The sequence below is a fragment of the Amia ocellicauda genome, chromosome 3 (assembly GCF_036373705.1).
Source record: "Amia ocellicauda isolate fAmiCal2 chromosome 3, fAmiCal2.hap1, whole genome shotgun sequence".
NCBI classification, from domain to species: Eukaryota; Metazoa; Chordata; class Actinopteri; order Amiiformes; family Amiidae; genus Amia; species Amia ocellicauda.
This window is the reverse complement of record NC_089852.1, coordinates 4,102,936-4,119,740: the sequence shown is the minus strand read 5'-3', so window position 1 is coordinate 4,119,740 and position 16,805 is coordinate 4,102,936. Positions and strand designations below refer to the sequence as shown.

The following is a 16,805-nucleotide window of genomic DNA, read 5'->3' as shown; positions in this document are numbered from 1 at the left end:
GGGAACATTCAAAAACAGACTGGATAGGATCCTTGATCACTTAGTTATTATTGGAAACTAAACAAGCACGATGGGGTGAATGGCCTCCTCTCAATTGTAAACTTTATGTTTCTAATAAAACAATGATAACCCGTTTATTTAGTTTTGAGGTCACACCTATAATAGTCATTACCAGGAGATGCTTATTTGGGGAAATTCTAATACATCAGATTGTAATCTTGCTCTAGTTATAATCCTTCTGCATTTTCCCATTCTTGGTGGCCATAGACTCTTTATCACCTGAAATAAGTTTATAAACAGTTGTGTTTTTCCTCTTACCTCATTAGAAATGTATGAATCCATGGCTACAAATGAACAGTAACTATACCTCCTTCAGGCCAATCCACAAGTGAGCAGTGCATGCTTTATCTCACAGTTAGAAGAGTAAGAGGATTAATTTTGGCATTGTTGGTGTGTCTTGCAAACACAGTGTAATTTATTTGACAGCAGGGCTCTGAGATTTATAGGTACCCCAAGCTTCATGCATATGGTGCTCAGATTTGAAGCATCGTCTCTGTATTTATCGGTGAGACCAATCGGTATGAGCCGGGTGGATCCCGTGCTTTTTATCTTGCTTTCTTCTCTTGTTGTATCCAAGTAACAAAACCATTAATAAAGTTCCTGTTTTAATTATTTTTGTCCTTAATGCTTTGTTTTGAATACGGGTGCTTTGAAGATGATGGATTTTTTCAGTTTAGCCTGAAAATCTCTAATTACCGCATTACCCACCAGCCCCTGTTCTGTGTTTCTCAGGATGTCTTGTGTTTTAATGGCATGGTGGCCTCTGATAAGGAATAGCAAGAGAAGTCTGTTGGTATTTAGGATAAACAAACTCTGTAAAACCTCAGTTCAATTGTTCCAAATTGTTTATAGGGATACGGTTTTAATACAACATATAAATGTCAATGCAAAAGACAAATGCAATGATTTGAAATAGTGCATGTAATGTGGTGATTTTTCTGATTAATCACACCCAGTAACAACTGAAGAATACACAATAGTGATCACTCACTAAGTACAGAAATATGCCCGGCTCTTGTACTGGAATATGTGCATGTTATAGTTCATTGTTGTTGTAAATGCAAACGGAGCAGAGATTTCTATTGACAGTACAAATGGCTTTGGATTTACAGACCATGTTTAGTCAAATGTGGAGGGTGAACTTAGATACTCATTGTTTTCTGAAGTATTAGGAAAATCGTGTTGTCTTGGATGGCGGATTCAAGAAATGATCTTCGATTTCAGACGTGAAGACAAGGCTCGTAGATTGTGAGCAAGAGGCATCTTCATTGTCGTTAGGAGAGCGAATCCCCGGGGAATAGTCAAGAGGGGATTTTAGCTTTTCTTCGTCAGCTGTTTATAAGGTGCTATTTAACATCAAAATGAAATCCACCTACGCGCTCATTTATTGATCCTGTGTGTCCGTTTCAAGGTCTCCTTTCTTAACAAAGTGAATGTTGTTCCTACTTTGCCACACTGCTTTTCAAAGCTTTTTTTAAGGAGGAAACTTACAAGTATTTTATTATGTATGTATCTATATTTATACATCTCAGAATTAATACATGACATCTACATACTTAACCGCTTTGAATATTTAGTTTTGCTCACAACTAAAATTAATTTAACTTTTTTAGTTTTTCAGTTTTTAAATCAGTATCTGTCTGTAATGTACAAACTTTTAATTATGTTAAACAGAGCACAAGGAAATCTCTAAGCACTAATAGCTGTATATGTTTATATACAAACAAAATTATCCACAAATATTACATTACAGACCAAATATTTAAACCCAGGGGACTGTTAAGAGCTTTAATTTCTCTCAAGAGAAAAACAAAACAAACAAAACAAAACTTTATTTAAAAGTGCCTTTAGCAGTGTTTATATGAGATATATTCAAGTTGCAGAACTAGAAATAAATGAGAACCGAATAAAATGTAAGGACCTTAGGTAAAGTTAAATTATTATATTTTTGCAACATAAACAAATACTGTCCTTCAGTTTCTTATAAACAAACAACATGCCAGAAACACAAAGAGGCGAGGTAAAGTTGTTTAGTTGGCGGATCTACGAAGAAATGACACCAAGGAAGTCAGGCATAATCTTCGGTTGTAAACATATATCCACAAGAAATAAATTCTTCCCCCCCTCTCTCTTTCAACAGCACAGAACACTAAACCACCGAACATAGATCACTCTATAATATCTCAAGCATCGTCTTACATCTCACTTAGTCTGACCTTCAGTAAAAGATATAGAAATGTTTAGCTATCTGCACTTGGTCTGGACTTCCTTTAACCTTTTGAGTTCATGGAAGTCATATCCTTTGAAACAATTTTTGTACACATACATTTTATTAAACACATAATATACAAAAATTCACAGACATTTTTTTCAGTCTTATTTCAGATGCCATGTGTGCTTTGTCTACATTTTTATACGGTTTCAGAATGTATAGACAAGACACACACACATATGTACATGTTATTTCCCAATATTTTAATATATTCTTTTCATGACTCAGTATCTATCCTGTGCTGCCATCAGCCTTGACCTAAAATTCAATGTACGTCATGCTTTTCATACTAACCATTAACAAAGACCCACCTTCCTATTTTCTAGGGAAATGGACATGAGAGAGACTTCTTGGACGACAAAAGGGTTTACATCATGGACGCCTACAACAGATACATTTATCCTGGAGATGGTTATGCAAAACGTAAGTCATGAATTCTGATATTAAAGGCTGCCTTTACTGGAAGTTACGTTTACGAAACAGTGAATGAAAAACACATATGGATCATCGTCACTGTCAGCCCGTATCGATCCACGGCTGGATGAAGGCCCCCCAAGATGTTTGCAAGATGCTTCTCTCTACAGCTTCACTATTAAGCAGAACATAATAAGAAAATAAGAAAGTTTCCAATCAAGAGGAGGCCATTCAACCCATCGTGCTCGTTTGGTGTCCATTAATAACTAAGTGATCCAAGGATCCTATCCAGTCTGTTTTTGAATGTTCCCAAATTGTCTCTTCAGCCACATTGCTGGGGAGTTTGTTCAGATTGTGACGCCTCTCTGTGTGAAGAAGTGTCTCCTGTTTTCTGTCTTGATTGCCTTGAAGCCCAATTTCCATTTGTGTCCCCGGGTGCGTGTGTCCCTGCTGATCTGGAAAAGCTCCTCTGTTTTGATGTGGTCGATGCCTTTCATGATTTTGAAGACTTGAATCAAGTCCCCACGTAGTCTCCTCTGTTCCAGAGTGAAAAGGTTCAGTTTCCTCAGTTAGTAGATAGATAGTTATCCTCAATGGCAGATAATGTGATAACAGATGCACAGTTTGTTTCTACACTTTATTTAAAATTAAAGCTTAAAAGAAGCCTTTAGTCTTAGTATAACATTGTCAACCTGTTTTACAAGCACTGTTTTATTCAGTTTTCTTCTTCAGTAGAGGGGGATGTTACACTTTTGTTGTTGATGTTTTACCTCTGGCAATCTGAAGTACAGGACAGTGTGGCCAGCTTTGATACCGTAGTTAATGCACCTTGTGGCGCCCTCTTTTGGTTCTCCTCTTTCTGTGATTATTTATTTTTGCCCGAGTTTCCTGCTCTCCCTACATCGTAAAGTTTAAATGATTCATTGGCCAACCAGCCCTGATTGCGGATCCTTCTTCTTACATGACGGACGCGACTCTGAATCAGAAATCTCACCCGTTCCTGAGCAGTACCGGCACTGCGAGACGTCTGTGCGTCAACACCTCTGTTGCCCTCCCAGCGGAGTCGCCATTGTGCGGCTGTGAAAGGGCAATAAATTCCAATTACACAAACAATCTCCAAGGCAATGTTTGCAATGAAGACTACATAAATATACATGAAATAATCACTTGATTAATCAGATAAGTGCTCATATTTTAATGAACTGCTCGTGAAAAGCATTCCGTGAAGAAACATGATAAACAGAGGCGTCTGCGTTTCAATTACTAATGTGTTTACAGAGAGTTTTGTGGCAGGTGTGTGGTTTATTAGGATTGGAAGAAGATGCACGGTTTGAGACACCTGTATGGGTGACAGTGCTAATTAAATTTAATGATTTTGCATCGTGACGAGAGGATTGAAACTCAGAGATGCAGATACAGTAGTCTTAGTTTTCTAAACCGGAATAGACTTTTTCATGCTGCATTTTATTAGAAACCCAGCGAACGTTAGGTTGGCAACCCTGGTTATCTGAGAAAGAGGCTAATACCCAAAGGGGGAGGGGCCTATATCGTTACAATATACTTGAACTTTATCATTAACAATAATTAAATTCAGAAGAGATCACAACATGTCATCAAATACAATGAACAATAAATACCATGTGCAGCTCTTTCCCAGTTACCGCCTCCAGATGTCATTGTCGGCTGTTTTCTCCCAAACTGTACAAACAGTCACTTATTCTCTAAGTAAGTCAGTTGGAGAACGTTCACATTCGGGAGAATCTCAGAAGAGCAGGGAGACGCACATGTTCCCATTTCTAGAGGGATAATATTGATCTCCCATTTCCTGTGCATTAAACAATCGGTCCTCCCCGCAAAGCTCTCTGCTGTTTGCACTGTGAACTAATAATGAGGAAATCAACGGACGCCTTGGCGGGGCACGTTCCACAGGGCTAGTGCAGCCGCCTGGATCTTGGCTGGTATCTAGCACAGGGGTCACTGTTAAATAAGTGTATCTTAAGAATATGCAGAAGTCATGGAGCGTTTTCTGGCAAATTGTGTGGGTGTCCCAAAGTCCTGAACAGATTAAGGGAAAATGTCTATATTTATGTTGTTCACACTTTACAATAACGGGCACCAATTCTTATTTTTCATTTTGCTGTAGTATGTTTATCACTCTGTAAAGTGCTCTGTGGCTACCCTCCGAAGGGCGCTATACAAATACAAATTGATTGATTAATTGATGGTGCAGCCTTGCTTTAGATGACCGTGATCTCTTCCAGGGGCGATTAAGAGGAAGGTGGAACTGGACTGGGGCACCGAGGATCAGGAATATCTCCAGAAGGTGGAGCTCCACACCGAGGGAGCGCTGAACGAAATGAGACCCGACATCATCGTGTACAACGCCGGCACCGACATCCTGGACGGAGACCCGCTGGGAGGCCTGGCGATCTCGCCTCAGGTGTGTAGAGACCACTGCTGGCGGTGATGTGCCGAGCCTCCAAGGGCTGCGATCAATATTACTGAACACGTGCTTCCTGTCTGCCAGAGGAGACGTCGTGTTAATACAGGGCGTTGAAATACCAGTGTGATACTGGTTCTGTGTTTTTCATTTTAGACTTTCCCGCTTGTTTTTCAAATTCAATTAAAAAGGGGGATGGATTTATAGATAGATGGATATTACACAATCCCTGATTCTTAGTTTTGTGTGCAACTTCAAAAAATAAAACTAGTTATCCACTCAATTAGTGCTGAGAATGAATGAATGAATGAATGGATGTTTCTGCAAGATCCTCTATGAGGTCATAATGCATAATGCAGAGCCTAGTCCAGATTAATCCACCTCTACTCCTCCTCTCACTTTTTATTTGCCCAATTATAGGAAGAGAGGATGCCCCCCCAGCCCACTATTACCAGATCTGACCGATCCACTGGCACTCAGTCAATCTGCTCTTAATAATTTATTATTCAACCTGGGCAGTCTGGCCATAATACACTGTAACCTGGCAATCTTTTATGCTTGTATATATTTGCATTAGCTAGTCAACGGCTACAGAAGCTGCTTTTCACCTTTTTAATTGTACCGTGAAGCAGATTTTTTTTAAAGACAAAAACTCCACAGTACTTGATTGTAGTATAACCTAAGTATGATCTAGTGTCTGGACTGTTCCATGTTCACGTCATATTTATTTGAAACATGAAAACACAACAGCAGACCCTTGTTTTGCTCATAGGAGTGGTTTGTAATTCGTGCAGAGAATGGCTCAAAAGCGTCAACCTGACAGATATGGTCACCACCCCTCCCCCAGAGGGAAGGCTAATTTACAGTCTTCTACACCCCAGTCTTCCTCCACGGCCCGCTGCTGTCACACCGAGCGAATGTCACACCATACCGTAAGATACGGCACGGGTGCTAATCGGGCTGCAGTAGGGAACTAACTTCTGTGAATGAATGCATATGCAAGAAAGATCATAAAGAAGCATACCTGACATGCGTTGAGTCCCTTGTCTTTTGATTGATGGGTGGGGGGGGGGAGGAGAAGGGGAACAAAACACCAACAACTTCCTTTTGAATACCCAGGGCATTATTAAAAGGGATGAGATCATCTTCAGAGCTGCCCGTGGGAGGAAGATACCGATCCTCATGGTGACGTCGGGGGGATATCAGAAGAGGACGGCGCGGATAATAGCCGACTCTATCATTAACTTGCACAATCAGGGGCTGGTGGACTGTGACTCGGCTGCGGGCGCTGTGGGGCCCTCGCACGTGCCTCTGATGATGAGCAAGTCTGTGTCTGCCGCCGCGGCACTCTCTACACACTGATCCTGGTTTTCTATTCTCTCGTCCCGTTTCGGTTTCTTCCTGCCAAGCAAAGCTGGTAACTCTTTGGTTGTTAATGTCTGATCCCCTTTCTCTTTGCCTCGGTGAGGATGTTGAGGTTTAATTTGGTTTTAGTGGTCAACGTATTCCTTTATATTTGAGGAGTGTGTTTTCTCATTGATAGCTGCTGTCATTTACGGTGAAGCGTTGTACATAATATTTAGGAAGAGCTTCCAGGCTAACTTCACAATATTGCTATATCACCTAAGCAATAATCGTAGATTGATTTGAGTTTTGTTATTCCAAAAGGAGATTTCAGGTCACATTTACAGTATACATCTTTAACTTCATCAAAGAATACCTGTTTTATTTCTTCTTGAGTTGGAATGAACTTCGGAAAGATTATTATTTAGTTTCAAGCCAGACAGGGTGGCAGCTGCATATATGGATGGTTTCCTTTGAAATGTGTACATTTTCAAATATATAAATAATTAACATAATAATTAAACTATCAGGTTAACAGTAACAGTTTGAAAATGATCAAAACAAACGGTCAAAACAAAGCATGAAAAGCTGCCATTTTGTTATGTTCTCGTAAATTGTGTTTGACATCATGTGACAAATTATTTGAGGACCAAAAATCCAATTATGAATAAATAAAGAAAATGAAACGGAGTTATCTTAAATGCTTTCACTGACAGAAAAACTCTTCAGCTCGTTAAGAGGTTTTAGTTAGCCGTGTTTCTTAACACACATTTAAGGGGAAAATAGCAATGTATGCATCATTTAACCCAAAAGATTTGTTGCAAACTTGTGAGATAACTAATTAATTTGATCATGTGACCTTTGGATGGTACTAAAAAGCAGTTCAGAATGGGATGAACTAATAATGTTTTCAGAAGAGACACAAGTAAAGTGATGTATCCTCTGTTTACATAATATTTAAGACAGTTGTTTTATTTTTCTAAGATAAGGAATGACATCTTGCGTTCTAAATTCTGTTAGAAAAGATAAGATTGTTAAGTCCTGTAACTGATGGGTTTATTCAGTACGTTATTTTTGTATAAAATGTGGTTTTAATGGTTATACGTTGAGTTTGAATTCACTGCAGTCCTTGAATGATGAAACGCTGCCTTAAGATGAGTGGTTACAAGAAACGAATGTGAAAATAACTACATTGAGCAAAGTCTGGTTATTAATGCTTATTTATCAGTGCTGGGGTTTGTGAGATTTGTAAACATGTGCAGTGTGTTGAAACACTAAACTGAAATGCACTTGCCAGGAGTAAGTCCTTTTTTAGATTTACACTGAATTGTATTCTAGATTGCTTATTCATGCAACCTTTTTCATTTAGTATCACATACTGATCAGTGCTTTATTGCCTTCACCAACAGCCAATTTGGGGGAACTTCAGGGATACAACATAACTTTCAAGCATTTGATGAAATATGGAAGAGAATATATATAGGCTTTTAATAATGTTTGAAATTGTTTTAGAGAATATAGGAATATCACAACAGTAAATACAGCTTTACAAATACTGCACCTCATAGAAACCAACTTAGCCCCTCAGGGCTACACAATTATTTATTAGTGTTCTGTAAGTTGCTAAACACATTTTTTCCCTAATTTGGGCCAGTGTGACGTTTATATTTACTGTCCCAGAAGCAGAGCATGCCCATCTGACCTGTCTTCAGTCTGACCTCCAGTTCATGAGGGGGTGGGTTTGCTTTTCTCTGATGGAAAGAAAGCCTGATCTCCAGTAAACCCAACTTCCTTTCAATGGGATTTTAGGGCATAGGGGCATATTTTTAAGGATGTAGGGTCTTTCCTGGTAGAAATAAATACAACCCCTGTCTAGTTGCACATTTAATGTCTCAGTATTAAGTAAGCCACGCATTTGCTCTTATCTGTCACTTAAATTATCGTTAATTTGAAAACATTAAATGGATTCTCATGACATTCATGTTTTACAAAGGCACGATGCTTCTCAACCAAATTATTTATTTCACCTCGTGACACAGTTCGGCTTCAGTCTGTGGGACACTTGCTATATAAAGTAAAGTCTGGTTACGCTTTTATCTTTTGTGGGTTTTCCTTTTTCACCTTTTCTCCTTGAAATATATACGTTTACTTTCCTCAATAAAGGTAACCGCTTTCGAATAAAAGACTTGCACCTGCCGGACAACTGAGGCAGATTTTAAAGTGATGGTTGTACCTGCTGTCCTTAACCATGTAGCTCCTCTCCACTGAAGCAGTCACTTTCAAATATCATTTCAGATAACTAACAGCAGAGGAACTGAGCTGCAGGTGCGCATTCCTTATTGGATATGTTTTTTTCTTCTACTTTCCTCTTCTAAGCTTTTTGGCATCCTTAGAGGAAGCATCTGCTTTTTGTGGCGAAATGAATGGAGACTTGTCTGTTTCACTTAGCTTGGGAAATAATGATCAATGCAGAGAAAATACGAGTCAAGACTAATATGCCACGAAATCCAATGTTATGAATCTTTAGGTCATATTCGTGATTTATCTAGGAAAGCAGGTCAGATATGCCGCTAAGAAAGATTTTGTTGTGAAAAGATGTCTGTGCTCTGTGTTTGTAATGAAATATATTGCCTGTTTGTATTATAGAAATGTAGGTTTTATATTCTCTCATTTATCTCCATCCCAGATATTTCCCACACAGTACACTACAATATGAGCATAGTATCTCCCAACTGATCCAAAAGTAAAAGGCTTCACCCCAGCCGAACTGGAAAGGTTGCAGAATAAGCGAGTCTAGGTGAGGGAATGGGTAATTGTGTGCTTTTGAGAGTTTGATTTATGACACTTTATATTCAGCGGATAAAGGTTAATGTTTATATTCTGCATATTGATAAAAATATTGTACCCAAGGAAACAAATTGTGCCAAATATAAGTACTTTTGTTAACTATTGTTCCTTTCTTGTACATTTTGTGTTATTTATTTTTAACCGTGCTCTTAATATATTAAAACCAATGATTTAAACTGATGTGATGAGACGTGTCTTGACTTTTAAGAGAAAGTGTCTCGGAGTTTGAGATGGTAGGTAAAGTTTAGTGATGATGAATTCTCCCATCCTAGTAATAGAGATTGAACCCACAGCAGTGGAGACCAGTGGATACCAGTCTGTGGTCTCAAAACATTGACTTCCAACTGCATAATGAAGTGTTTCACAGGAACCTTTGTCATTACAGAGACACAAGCAAACAGCTGGACACCTGACATCACTCCCAGCCCACACAGACACAAAGCGTACCGCACAAACAATGCAATGTCTTTTTAGTTACACCCACCTATTGCATTTGTAAGCTTTTCATTTGGCTTTGAAACCACTGAAACTGTTATTTTTAAAGATATAAATGTATATTTAATGCTTTTGGAAAATCATAATCTATGCATCAAAATAAATTCTAAAGAAATGATTGACTTTTGTGACTGTACAAAACAGCATTGCTATCTCATACTCACACTGCTGTGTTTTTCAGTGTGCGGTTAATGTTAATGTTTCATTCGACCATCTTGCTTCAACTGTCGAAGTTTAAGGTGAGATTCCCAGCTTTCACACATGAACTCGACTCTGATTTCCTTAAATGTCGTCGGAAAGAGAAAACAAATGCTGGAAGAACCATTTTCTCACTGATGCCGCTGTTTAAACCAACTGGGTTGAGTTGCTCACAAGCTGCTGTTATCCTCCTGCGATCAGGTACATGGAGGGACCTCGAGCATTCGCAAATCCAAAGACAAAAGACGTGATTATGAAAAGGAGATGAAGCCCACAGGGAAGCCTTCATTGTAATCATCGCAGAAGCAGTAATTACAAACCTTGAATGAACTTCAGGTGTTGCTGCTGCAGGAACGCAGGAAGCTCCTCGAACTGCGCAGAAAAGTAATCCACCAACTGTCCAAGACCCCAAGACAACGATCCCTCAACCATGTCTTAAAATGTATTTAAAAGTGAAATATATTATTTATCACCTTTATTCATGTGAGATTGAGGCTCTCATTAAAATGCTGTCAGTCACTGACGCAGTACGAATCAGTTCATTGTATGATTTCTATCTGCATTTTCAATGTGTGTACTTGTAGATTTGATTTAATATGTAACTCTTATTAATATGTGGATTTTTTTAATTAGTATGTTTATTTTTGGTTATTAGACTTGGTTATACATTGACAGTATCTTATGCTCACCTGATTTCTTTAAAATGGTTTAGTAGCTTTACTCATGTACCAATTGATCAATACCAGAACATGCCATTGCATTGCACATAACATGCAATTATCAGACTGTTTGTTTGAGTAACCATTGCTGTAGGAAAATAATCATCAGCCCTATGTTGTTGTTTTTTCCACTCTGTTGTACTATAAGTATGATTTTCTAGGGTTTCATTCTCATTTTACAGAACACAAGTTAGGGCCGTCTCAATGGGGTTCAGTATAATCATCTCTGCTGGTAATTGCCATCAGAGTTACAGAGGGAGACGGGTTGTGTAGTGTCGGACTGCAAAAGCCTCCTATTAAAATGCAGTCAGAATTAATTTAGTGGAGAATGGAAGAAGTCGAGCACTTTAAAGTACGATGGTTTCCTCTTGTAAGCTCTTTTTATAAAATGGAAAGATACAGGAACAGTTTCAGTTAATAATAAGCCTCCCCTGCCTCCCTTGTCATTGTTTTATATATGTTGTAAAGAGGCAAACACACAAAAGTACTGTAGCAGCGACTGCATCCACTGTTGTTGAAGTTTTACGAGTGAGGGCGAGGGATTCTGGGTCCATCCCTCCTTGGGTGTGCGACCACAGTGTCAGAAAGATGTCTAGTGCAAAGCGCAGACCAAGGAATTTACCATGAAGAACTTAGAAGTATCTTTCACTTCAGCTAATTCATTAAAAGACAGTAAAACACCCTGTTGCATTAAGCAAATACAATACTTGAAACCTGGAACATCAGTATGTGTGTTGGGCTAGTGGCCACTCTTTGTGTTCAGTCAGGCTGAAGGATTTCAACATTATTCTGGATATGAAGGTGCAGTAATAACAGGAATCTGGACGTCAGTCATTTCAGTTCATTTGATATATTTAGGGATCGACTTGGAAAGCTTATTGGCTTCTGTTTGTTTTGTTTGTTTGGGGATGCTCTCTATTTTGGACGTTTGATTAAGAAAACAAGCCGATGGTTTATTGGAAGGACTGAACAAAACAGCGTTACAGTGCAGAGATCATCACTCCTACGTTTATTTAATGACAGATGTAAAAGCTATTAAGCAAAGGGTCTTTAATTGTGTTATGCATCAGCCCTGACCAACAGAAAACCAAAGATCCACCCACATGTTTTGTTTATTAAAGTGTACACATCCTTACTGTGTAGGAGAAATAAATCATTTTTTTTATGCTTGCTTTTATTTCATCTTATGTAACTTGTTTGTTTACTGCATTTAGATGATTGGAGTGAATTGAAACTCAGGATTGTTTATAGGAAAATAGTATTGTACATTTATTTTTGACATGCTTATCAATTATACTAATTTAATTTCAAAAGCAAACATATCTTAAGTGTCAAGTGCAATGTGACGTCATGTCATGATTTCAAACATCACAATAGCGTGCATGGACACTCCTAACCAATATTAACAGCCATAACTGATCTGTCCCAGAGAGGAGGCCAGGAAACATGGAAACACATTTTCCTTCATTCTGAAAATAAAAGAAGACTTTAGAAAATCTGAGTACGTCTTTCCCCCCCTTTAGATCTTAATGATAACACTTATATTTTTCGGCGGTGGCTTTAAGGAGTGCAGCTGAGGAAAACCATCACCTGCGTCCTTCGTTCAGGCTGCGTTCTCCTCGCCCTTAGTGTGAGAGAGAGAGAGGAGACAGAAACCTGCGTTTAGGCGTCTTATTAAGTGGGACATTATGCACGAGTAGCCGAGTGCTGACGTGTTTTGCAGGAACAGAAAATTGAATCGCAGTAAAGGGAGATTCAGGAACACCTTGGCTGGACGTGTTGCTCTGAAGCTTCTCCTCAACCTCCTCAGCTTATCATCTTATCCATTCTCCTGGGTGGCAGCAGGGGATTTTGCCCTGACGGGAAGTAAATTGAGTCTGATGGCAAACGGCCACCCAGCAGTTCGGTGCGATGGGAGCCAAGTGGGAGTAAACGCACAGCCAATCTATCTGTTACTTCCAGACCATTTATACACAAGACATAACCTTAGATCAGCACCAAATAATGATATGTATATATTCTTGGGCCTTGGTGAAATATGCTGTATGTCATATGGCATAGAAAGATTGCGACTCCTGATTACAGAAGGAAGTTGGCTCAAAGAGAGGCCAAAATAGAGGCAGGCTTTATCTTATCTGAACCTTGACTGACATTTGTCTTCCTGGGGATGCCGGTTTGAAAGGGGATGTAAATGCTGGAAGACAGCAGCAGATAAAATCTGGGAAGGATAAACTGAAGGAGAGTCCAGCTATATTTCCCCTTGAGCATCTACAGATGCTGATTTGCTGGAAACCAAAACATCTGAATACCAAAACTAGAACAATTGCTTATTTGTTTTCTTGCTGCATGGCACATGGAAATTGTTACTGAAAGGAAAAAACAGTGGTTAGATTCATTTACAGCAGCCGAAGATAATGAGAACAGTGAACATTTCAAAATATTTCTGTTAGGATTCATATCTCCGAATTGGAATATTTTCCCTTAGATTTGATTCTGTGTAACACAAAGTCTTGCAGTTCTGTCCCGAAGGCATTTTTCAGAGGTGGCATTTCCAGCCTCAGTCACAATATGCCTGGAAAAGAAATGTATAATCTATAACATGAGGGAGTAATGCTCACCCACCCTCCTGCAGAGGCACACACACACACACACACACACACACACACACACTGTTCGGGTTACTGGCGCTGTGGGGGGCGAGGTGACGGATAGCTGTCACTCATCCATTCGAGTGATTGACATCTGTTTTGTTTCCTGCAGTTGCAAAGATTTACACACACAACAGGGAGAAATAATAAGTCCAGCAGTGGAAGGGGTCGGCATTGATTTTGCCTTCCAAAACCAATCTATTTTTAAACCGTTATCTGCTTCATTATCTCACTGCTGACGAAGACGTGTTTAGAGCGCTGTAAACATTAATATACGAGAGGAACCTAACTTTCATGAGGTGGGATGAAGTAACGGGCAGGTTTTCAGACAGCTTTATTTCAAATTCAGTCTGTGCATGAAGCAGGGAGCCGTTAACCACCTTTGATGCAGTGACACCTCACTAGATATTATTTTACCTTGGATGAAATCAGAGATTGGCCCCTTATCTGTTTTAGTGGAAATGTACCCTTTATATTACAACTGCTATTCTGGTCATTTCATGTCATTTAGTCATGTCACCACAGTCCCAAATGGAGACTATACTGTAAGAATCACAATTATTTAACAAGACCACCGAAGATAAATCCTCAACGACTTGAGCTATGAAAACCGCTGAAGAGACGGAAGAGATTTAATAATTGAGTAATTAATGGTTAATATATCTTCCTGTAGTTCCACATTAGTCTGGAGACAGTGCGAACATCACAACACGACCGTAATCGGGCTGTTACCCATTTGTGTCATACTTGTGGCCGCCTTCCAGTTGTCTGTTTGGTGTGGGTGCTTACTAGTGGGCATGGTGGTTTTCGTGAGGTGGAGCGGAAAAGCATCATGCTAGCTTGAGGCTTTTGCTGGATGGTAAAGTTGAAAGTCACATTAAATGTAAATCACTGTAGAGTATAAATATGGGTATTTTAATACTGAACCTCACAGTACTGTTTTCATTGAGAGTTATAATTATCGAGAACAAAGCGACACAATAATAGTAAGTCACAATTGTAGACGTAGGAATTACGGTTTTGATTTCAGTGAATTCCAGTTCCAGCTCCAGGAAATCCATTCTGCTGTAGTTCCTGTACTGATTGTCACCGTTTATATGTGAAGGAAATTACAGATGAATGAATTATTCATAGTAGGTCGGTGTAATGTATGCAAGTTACCAGCAGGTGGCTGTACAAGGTGGAATAACGTCTGGGCTCGTCTATGTCTCTGACACGACTCCCCTGGTTCCACTTGCGTTTGTACAGGATTAACAAGGGGTCAAGGACCTCCTAATTCTCCTGACACCTGTGATCAAAACCTGTCTGGTACCTTTCACCGGCCTTGTTTTTAATAACTACATTACCTTCCCTCAGAACCACTGATTGAGTCAATGGGGAGAGTGAAAATGAACAGGATGGATTTATCCTATGACCAGCCGGTGAAGAGCCAAGGACAGGCATCTCCGCGTGGCTTCGGGAAAGGTCACCGCGACACATGGATTTCGTGTGGACGCGGATCAAAGATTTGCATCCACGGCTCCTCGGAAACGACCCCTGTGTCGTTTGTCATTTCAAAACCGTCACCCTGAGCTCTACACGACAGGCTTTTTGAAATGTCCCTTCAGTTGTGATCAAGGTCGCTTTGACTCGGCCTGGTGTTTGGTCTCCATTATCGCCTTAAATCAGCGGTCAGCGCATCGGCCGGAAGAGCAGCCATCTGTCTGTAGCCTGAAGTTTTTTAAAAACTGAGGAAATCTATAGGGTTTCTGCATCTCATACATGGGGGACAGCTGTCCTCTCCCGTCCAGGAGTTTCACCGCAGAATTCAAGTGTCCGAAGCCTGGTTATCGTCACTGGTTCAATGCTTGGGAATTTCGTCCAAGTCTGTCACTTAGGCCGGTAATTGATTCACATGATCTGAAAGGCAGCAACTCACCTATCTATCACAATGGTGTTGAAAAAGATAATTACATCCTGTGGGTACATTTCTTTCTTTTTTGATTTTGTGTTTGAAAATTAACCCTTAACATGCTGTATACTCATATTGTATATTTATGCCTGCGGTGTTGCAAATACTTCTTTACAGGACTAATCTATACCCTTCCAGTTGGAAAAAACATGCTTCAAAGGACTGATGATTTTACTCTTCTACAAGCTTTATTGGTGCAATTAAATCTGCAACTACTGATTTTAATAACATTAATCCAAGTTTAATGTTGGAAGAAACACAAATAATAATGTAACGGACAATTATAAAAAATAGTATACAAAATGACATAATCAATTCGGTTCATCTACACTGAATGTAAAAAATTATAATTAAACAAATTCAGTGCCAAAATACAGTTGTAAAGTTGCTGGAATAAATACTCACACACATCAGAAGAGTTATTCTTAATTGTGAGTTAAGGGTCTGGGCAGGAGAGTGGTGAACCTGTGAGTGCTCTTCTAGGGAACATCCAGGCGCTGGTGTCTAGACAACGAGAGAAAGCTCGGAGGGACGGCGGCCAACATGGTGCGGACCCCCGCATGATGAGCCACAGACCCTCAGCCAAGACGGTTCACTTCTCTCGGGATCGCTGCCAGCGCGCTCCTCGTTCATCCTGGCTGTGGCAAAGGTGTGCATCCCTTGACAGGATCCAATATCCAGTGCGGTAAAGAGATTTGTTAAAAAGGCAAAGCCAAAATCTAGTGTCTAGTCTTTGTTTTGTGGTGAAGCACAAATGTGGGAAATCTATATACATGGTGTTGTTTTGTTGAAGGTGTAGGTGTGTGAAAATTGATTCTATTTGCATGTTTCCTTACATAATTTCAACCACATAAACACACACACACACACACACAGACTCCCTCAAGGGACAAGAGGGAAGTATCGCACACAGTGTCTCCACTCTTGCATGACTGGAAAAGCAGATGTAGGAGTCCTGCCACTCAGTTATTTAATGAGGAGCCTTCAGTCTATGGCACAGACGTAACTGTTATCTTCCTGATGAAGGATGCGGGGACTTCACAGTGAAATCCGTCAATCCCCTCCGAAGAATGTGCTTTTTTAAATAAGGGAAATGTGGAGAAAGTATGGATGAGAGGTTATATGATTACCACTAAGGTTACACACTTGTCTTGATAATGAGAGGACAAGTTCAGAATAATAATATAATAATAAATATGATGTTTCTACACTTCACTTTAACTGCAGTTGTTTAGACTATGGTTAATTTTCGAGTGCAATTCCAGACCAGTTCAGTTATATGAGTAGTTTAGCTAACCAGCTTTAATACTTCTCAGCTTGGCAAGTACAACTTGTATTTTTCTACTATGTATACATTTATTTTCATTACTGAGTATAAAGCTGAGCTGGCATTGCCGATTTTAAACATGTTGTCATA

At 39.6% G+C, this 16,805-nt stretch overlaps 1 protein-coding gene across 1 annotated transcript in view; it reads left to right on the top strand.

The window, feature by feature from the left end:
- hdac11 (histone deacetylase 11) overlaps nt 1-9,557 on the top strand; it is a 33,542-nt gene extending 23,985 nt beyond the window's left edge. The window contains exons 9-11 of the mRNA XM_066697785.1: nt 2,659-2,755; nt 5,008-5,186; nt 6,306-9,557. Of these exons, the coding sequence (XP_066553882.1) occupies nt 2,659-2,755; nt 5,008-5,186; nt 6,306-6,548 (519 nt within the window). The 3' untranslated portion in view covers nt 6,549-9,557. The remainder of the gene's footprint in view (nt 1-2,658; nt 2,756-5,007; nt 5,187-6,305) is intronic.
- The last annotated feature ends 7,248 nt before the right edge of the window (nt 9,558-16,805 follow it).